Here is a 7,422-nt window from a genome sequence, read left to right on the forward strand (position 1 = left end):
GCTGGAGAGCAGCTCTGGGGAGAGGGACCTGGGTGTGCTGGTGGACGACAAGGTGACCATGAGCCAGCAGTGTGCCCTGGTTGCCAAGAAGGCCAATGGTATCCTGGGGTGCATTAAGAGGAGTGTGGGCAGCAGGTCGAGGGAGGTTCTCCTTCCCCTCTACACTGCCCCAGTGAGGCCCCATCTGGAGTGCTGTATCCAGTTCTGGGCTCCCCACTTCAAGAAAGATGAGGAGCTACTGGAGAGAGTCCAGCGGAGGGCTGCGAGGATGATGAGGGGCCTGGAGCATCTCTCCTACGAGGAAAGGCTGAGGGAGCTGGGCTTGTTCAGCCTGGAGAAGAGAAGGCTGAGAGGGGACCTTAGAAATATCTCAAGGGTGGGTGTCAGGAGGACGGGGCCAGACTCTTTTCAGTAGTGCCCAGCAACAGTACAAGGGGCAGCGGGCACAAACTGAAGCAGAGGAAGCTCCAGCTGAACATGAGGAAGAACTTCTTCACTCGGAGCATGACGGAGCCCTGGCCCAGGCTGCCCAGAGGGGCTGTGGAGTCTCCTTCTCTGGAGATCTTCAAGCCCCGCCTGGACGTGGTCCCGTGCAGCCTGCTCTGGGTGACCCTGCTTCGGCAGGCGGTTGGGCTGGGTGACCCCAGAGGTCCCTTCCAGCCCCGAACGTTCTGTGTGGCTCCGGGGCTTCCCTCAGCTCCCTCTGGACACCCGCGGTGGGCACAAAGCCGGTCCCCCCTCCTCCTCCTGCGGCCCCGCCTCTCCCCCGGGCCCCGCTCCCCCAGCCGGTACCGGGCCGGGCCGCCGCTGCTCCGCCCCCGGGGGGCGGCACGGCCGGTAGAGGCAGCGCCGCAGCCCCCCCCTCACCGCCCGCAGACGGTGCGGGGCTGGCCGGCAGGCGGTGCGCGGGGTAGGTGCGGGGCGAGCCGGGTGGGGGGGTAGCCTCCCGCCTCACCGGGAGCCGGGCTCTGCCTGCCGAGGCGAAGGGCCGGGCGGGCAGGAGGGCAGGCTGGGGTGGGCGAGGGGGCTTTTCCTAGGAAGCGGGGGGGGGGGAGTGGTTCGGGTGGAAATGGGTCCCCGCGCCGTGTTCACCGAGGGGGCCGGGTCGTTTTTATCCGGGGCTGCCCCCAGGTGTGAGTCAGGGCGGGGAGCGGCGGCACCGCAGTGCGCTAAGGGGGGGGGGGGGGGGGGGGGGGCTGCGGCTCGGCCGAGGGTCGCGGGGAGCCGGGGCTCCTGTGGTCGCCAGACCTCGGCGAAGGAAGGGGTGCAGCCCCCGGTCCCGGCAGAAACGGGGCTCGCCGTCCCGGTTTCCCCCCTTGCCTGGCCCGTTCCTGCCCCGAGGCTGGGGCTGAGGAGGGGCAGCCGGGGCTCTCCCAGGTGGGACTGCGGAGAAAGCCTTCGGCTGGGCAGCCGCTCGGGTTTCCCGGCGAGGCTTTCCTGCTGCTGCCATCGCCTTTGCTCCTCGCTGAGACGGGTCGGGTGCTGGAGTCAGAACAGCAATTTCGAAAAGTCGGTTTAGGAAATGTTTTCTGCTTCGTTTCTTCTAAGCCACATCGTGAGTTGCTGTCTCGAATTCATCTTTTTTTTTTTTTTCTATAAAAGCCAAAATTTGCCTTTTGTCTCATGTCTCTGTCTTTTTTCCATAGAGAAAAAATTACTCATTTTCACAAAAATAGATTAGTGGCATTACAGCTGTCAAAGCTGTTATACTGTCCATCATGATTTGCATTTATCTGCCTTGTGTTTCTTCTGGTCATGAGTGGTTTTGCAGAAAGGCAAAGCTGTTTTCCTCTGCTGACGCCGTTGTGTAACGGAGGGCTCCTGGAAGATGGAGAGGTTCCCAGGGACGTTCTTGTTGCTGTCCAGACCGGCTCTCGCTTTACCCACCGGCCTGTCGGCACTCTGACAGGTTCACGTCACTGTGGGATGAGCCTCTGGTCTTGGAAGGCTTCTCACAAAGTTGTTTATCCCAGAAAATCATCTCGTCCTGCACATCATGGTTTTGTTTTTCTCGGTTTTCCTGCTCAACAGTAGGTCATACAGACAGCTGGAAAAAAAAATAGTGTGGGTTTTTTTTGTCATTGGGGTTTTTTTCCAGTAGAAAAATGAACTAGTCTTAAGACTGAGAAGGATTTCAGTGTTGTTTTACGATGAAACCATCTTCTCAAGCCCACAGTCAGTCTTCTGGGAGGAAAACCACTCCATCCCAATGTGATTAGGCCCACCAGGCCAGACACTTCGCTGCATATACAAATAGCTTCAAGCAGTATTAACAGGGTCAAGAGCAGCAATGTGACTATTTCACTGCGGCCTTATCACAAGTGAAACTCGTTACCTGAATGCCTTTCATTCTTTGGGGCTTCAGTCCCACTTGGGCTTTGAAGAAAAACATGAAATCATGCCCTTCTTGCCTTCAAGTATGGTCCCTCCCTCCTTCTCTCCCCCCTGTATCTGCTTGATGCCCAGTCATTGGAATAGCAAAGATTTTTTAGTAGTAGATACTACTGTTTGTAGTTCAGACTCTGTGCAGAAGTCCATCTAATGACTCTTGCTTTGGAGCTGCCTACATTAAAAAAAAAATCCAGACCTTCCTATCTCACGGCTGCTTATGGATTACAGTAATCGTGGAGGACTCGAGCCATCGCTGTGGTCACTTGGTGGGTTATTGCATGTGTCGGTACCTCCGTGAGAGGGAGAAATTTTGGGCGAGGAGAGGAGAAAGCACCCATAGTGCAGACAAACCTCTTGTAACCCTGTGAGAGAGAAGAAAGGAGCACAGTCTGGCTCCAGGGTTAATGGGGAATTGCTGTGAAAGAAAAGGTATTGGAGACCTAAATGGCCTCTCTCCTTCTTAGGTGAATTTGTAGCTGTCGAAAATAGGGAGACCTGTTGAATGGTGTAATGGGAGGCGAGAAAGGAGAACGATCTACAGCCTGTTGGGGTTCAAATCTTAGTTCTCAGAATAAAAACCCTCTTAGAATAAAAATCCTCCCTCAGAAAGCGCCAAGTTACTTCTGTCTTCTCTTTCATTGCGTTTCCTGGCCAACGCCTGTGGTTCCATCCCAGATCAAGTCTTAAAAGCTCGATTCCTCATGGTGTATTTTGCTCGTTTCCTGCAGCTTTTAAACAGAATGAATGTGTAACATCTGTTTGCCTTCACTTTAGGGAAGAAGCATGATCAAGATGAACTGCGTCCTGTTGACCACCTGCATTGTTCTGGTTGCTCTGTGCAGCTCTGGTGAGTATCAGGGAGGTTCTTCCCACACGGAATGTTGTGACGGGGGCTGAGGAAATTGGGGAGAAAAGGTCAGAGAAGGAAAAATAGCGGGAAGGGCTTGGATTATTTAATATCGCTGTGGGGAATGACAGTCACCGTTGAAGAAGAGCAACTGGGTGCAGAATATGATGCTGCTGGATATGGCGGCAGACCGTCCTGGCTTGCTGCTAGGAGATTGGATTCCTGTTGTGCAAATTGGAAACTAGGTGTATAGCATGAGAGACGTGATAGAATAAAGGACAGAATAAAATTCTGCTAAAAGTGTCTCTTCTTGTCTGTCTGTCCTTTTGGAAAAGGCAGTCTTCAGGTGGAAGAAGCAAACATTTTAGTACATGATTCTGCAGGGACAGAAAGGTAAGTGGTTTTAAAAACGATGTAAAAAAGCTCGTGCTTCAAAATCTTCCTTTCAAAATTGCCAGGCTCGGTTTATACACTGACAAAAGCTTGTAAATTCTGGCTGGAGTCCTGAGTTTAATAACCAGGCATATGTTTCGGGACAGTTAGATGCAGATAGTGTTTTGGTGGTTTTTTTCGTTGTAAATGCTGCTGCTGTTTCAGTACTTTATTATTCAGTAAAGATAAACCTCTGTCTTCGTAGGTTATACCCTAAGGTGTTACCACTGTGAGAACAGCCCTTCCTTGTGCAAGACCAATAGTACTTGCTTAGCAACTGAAGACACTTGCTTGCAGATGAAATTTGGTATGTATACTGTCCTGCAGACCTAAACCAAACACAGTGATATCAGTTTTCATTGCCTGGGTGCTGCTAATCTGGCCTTAGTGTGCATTTCTTAGCCTCACTCAAAAGAAGGTTGCGAATACTTTTGAAGGTCATGCTTCTAGTAAATTGATATATTTTGACTTCCATGCAACTGATAATGATGATTTAGATAGCTGATTTATACTCATACAAGCATATACACAGATATCTGTATATCCAGATTTAAAAAAAAAGTATCTACCACCTAAGGGAGTTGGAAAAAAATAGGAGACAGCAAAGCCTTTAAGGTACAAAAGCTTTTCCCTGAATCTGTTACGCTTTAAAAACAGATAAAGCACACGTAACCTGCAAAATAAACCTGCAGATAAAGACTCGGTTGTTTGTGAATGGACAGTATTAAAATAAATTATCTTATCCTGAGGGTGAAGTCACCTGCATCTCAAGAAGATGGTTGAGGATATTCAGGGCATAGAGTCACTGTTTGAGTTATTAAATAACATTTAAGTAACTCTCTTACTATGAGTGGCAGGAGTGTCACTGGAAAAACAGAAGTACTGAGTCAACTGAAGCAATCTCCTGCTTTCCCAGCTGGTTCCCTCTGCCCTAGAAGGACTCTTGGGTTGGCTTTGGACAGCGGGAACCAGGATGGGATGGGGCTGCTGTGGTCCCTGGGATGGTCTCAGCTAAAGCTCGTGACTTGGCGTGGAGGAAGGAAAGCTTCTGACGCTGCTGGACCGGGACACTGCTCTGCACTGCTTCCATCCTAAGGAATTTTCTCTTTTGCTGTGTCCTTTGAGCGTAAACCTTCCTGAGCATGAACTGTAGGCTTTCTAGAGTGCAGCCTACTGTGGTTGTCCATTGTCCGAGTCAGGAGTTGAGTACGTGAGGTGTCAGGCTAGGGAGGATGGAAGAGAAGGTGTTTGGTCTCTGGGGAATGAGCAAGAGAAGGGGAGGACTCTTGTACTTTTTTCTGGGAACGAAGCCCGTCAGATCCAATGGGATGAGCTAGATGGTGGTGCCCTGTCCTTCTCTGCCAGGAGCCTCAGAGTAGTTATCACTCAGGCCCCACCCCATATCTCCCAGTGGGTCGTTTGGACTGAACTGGAAGCGCTGGGTAGCTTGAGCTGGAAATCCTTCTTAATCTATGGCTAAAATCTACAAAGGAGTGCTGTGGAGGCAGGATCATGACTGGCTATCACTGTTAGCACTACTAAATTCTGAGTCAACGCAAATTTGGAAACTTCTAAACACTTGAAGCTAAAAAAGCAAGTACGTGGCAGTCTAGGCAGTGGTTCTCTCTCTGTACCAAAAATGGGATTACTTTCAATATTCTCTTAATCTGTTCAATTTCTTTTTTTTTTTTTTTGGTAGGTAAATTGAGAACTTCCTCCTGCTGGAAGGCATCCCAGTGCAGTATGAATGACATTGCTGAATTCTTCCAGTTGGATAATTTCGATTTCTTTTGCTGCCAACACGATCTGTGCAATGAGGGTGGAATTACTGGGGTTAACAAGGCAGTCTTCAGTGTTGCCTCTGTAATGACCTTGCTGTGGCTGCTTCTGTAATTATCCTGGTTTGTATGCCGTGCTTTCAAGCTGAAATTATACAAAATCGTGAACTCTTTTCTGAATTGTACTTCTCGCATTTTCAGTTCCTAACTGTGGGCAGAAACATTACCTTTTCATTTTAAATTCTGTTTCCTAAGATTCCATCTGTTAAATCGCTGTCTCTGTTCATGGAAAGGAGGCGGATCTTGTTACCAGTTAGAGGGAAGTTGGGTATTTTGGCCTGCCCTACGCATGGGAAAATAACTTGTTATGAGGTAGTGTTACCTTGTGGAGAACCTGGGCAAACTGCAGTGGGTGGTGTGAAAGGGAAGGAATACTGTAGGTTGTGTGCTGGAAAACAATCATTTCTTACCATCCCATAAATTGCGTTTGGTTTTGGTTGGGATTTCCATGGGGTTTTTTGTTTGGGTTTGGTTTTTTTTGGATGCTCCCTTGTCATACGCCAAGAAGTGGCTTTGCCCTCAACACCAGAAGTGTTGGATCAGAAGCAGAAACTTGCTGCAGTCTTCATGACAAGTGTTGAAGTATTTAGTTTCAAGTGATGTTGGCTCTCTGTTCCCATCGTAACTTTTTTTCCTTTTTACAAGCCAATGATACAACCTTGTAAGTACTGTTATTTTGGGAGAAAACATCTACATTTCTTAAACCAAAACCAAAATAATGCTATATAAGTGAGGAACACTTTTGCCTCCTTTTATATTTCTGTGAGCATGCAGACAACACGTGCTAGCTTCTTTTGCAAGCTCTTTTTTTCACTTATACTTTATCCATGTCTAGGATTTTAACTAAGCATGTGCTTTGCACTGAGTATTTATAGGTATACTGAAAATTGTTTATAAAATGCTGAGGAATTGAAATGGCACATCTAGTTTATTTTCACGCATAGTTAGCTTTGGGGTTTTGTTGGGAACGGTGACATGTAAACCCTTCAAGCTTCTACCTAAGAGTATTAAACAAAACCTTGCAGAACTTTATATTTTGACTTTTTTGCAACTCTATATACAAAATATATGTCTATTTAGATAGCATGAATAAAAAACCGCTTGGTTTATATGTGAGGTCTGAAGCTGAAATATTCTGTACATTGCTCTGCCTCGGTGGTGGAGACAGACCTTTGATACTTCTCCCGTACTTAGGGACCCTCTCAGTCAGGTACAATGTCAAATTCTCCATTTTCTCTTCTGGAGGGCTTGGCATGTCCCCGCATGAGTCGTGGTCCATTGCCAATGACATATTCTTTTTCTGAGGACCCTCGCTTGTGGTATGCAGGGTGCCAGTGACACCAGCTCACCCAGCCGTAACAAGGGTGTTGGTCCATATCCATTGACGTATTCTGCAATGTATGTTTTGGTTAAGCTTGTCTCTGCTGTGAAAGCATCCTGGGACCTCACTGATCACTCAAAATATGGAAGTCATGCTGTCTTTGATTAATAAAAATGTCAAAAAAGAAAACACGGAGAGCGTGGTTATTTATCGGCATGCTATTTACAGCTGGATATAACTCTGGTCGTTTCTGTGTGAGATGCGTCTGCACTTCCCATCCAGAGCCTCTCAACAAGCTGCAAGCAGACTTCTCTCCCTTCTTCTCTGAGATGGTTGCTACGTGTAGTCAGTTAGTTTTGGCAGAGCGGTTATTTGCTTTAGCGAGCGTTTGACAGGACAAGGGGTAAGGGCTTTAAACTAGAAGACGGTAGAACCAGACTAGCTAGAAAGAAGACATGTTTTGCGATGAGGGTGGTGAAACCCTGGCACAGGTTGCCCAGAGAGGTGGTAGATGGCCCTCATTTTTTTGTTTTAATGCTATTCATCTCAGTAACTTTATTTTCCCATCTATATGTACCATTACCTTTTTAATT

General features: G+C 48.1%; 1 protein-coding gene across 1 annotated transcript; it reads left to right on the plus strand.

Annotated features, from left to right (window-relative positions):
* Nucleotides 1-802: 802 nt before the first annotated feature.
* Nucleotides 803-7,018, plus strand: LOC104339397 (CD59 molecule (CD59 blood group)). The gene is made up of 4 exons (XM_075425986.1): nt 803-910; nt 3,166-3,238; nt 3,876-3,977; nt 5,370-7,018. Exons 2-4 carry the CDS (start codon nt 3,175-3,177, stop codon nt 5,561-5,563), a joined length of 360 nt encoding a protein of 119 aa, XP_075282101.1. The 5' UTR covers nt 803-910; nt 3,166-3,174; the 3' UTR covers nt 5,564-7,018.
* Nucleotides 7,019-7,422: the final 404 nt, after the last annotated feature.

This window comes from Opisthocomus hoazin, chromosome 7, assembly GCF_030867145.1.
Source record: "Opisthocomus hoazin isolate bOpiHoa1 chromosome 7, bOpiHoa1.hap1, whole genome shotgun sequence".
NCBI lineage: Eukaryota > Metazoa > Chordata > Aves > Opisthocomiformes > Opisthocomidae > Opisthocomus > Opisthocomus hoazin.

Excerpts from the sequence above, each read along its gene's own strand:
- LOC104339397 (XM_075425986.1), top strand. The coding sequence starts at position 3,175 with ATGATCAAGATGAACTGCGTCCTGTTGACCACCTGCATTGTTCTGGTT. Across the intron at positions 3,239-3,875 it reads GGTTGCTCTGTGCAGCTCTG|GTTATACCCTAAGGTGTTAC; the intron begins GTGAGTATCAGG and ends CTGTCTTCGTAG. Across the intron at positions 3,978-5,369 it reads TTGCTTGCAGATGAAATTTG|GTAAATTGAGAACTTCCTCC; the intron begins GTATGTATACTG and ends TTTTTTTGGTAG.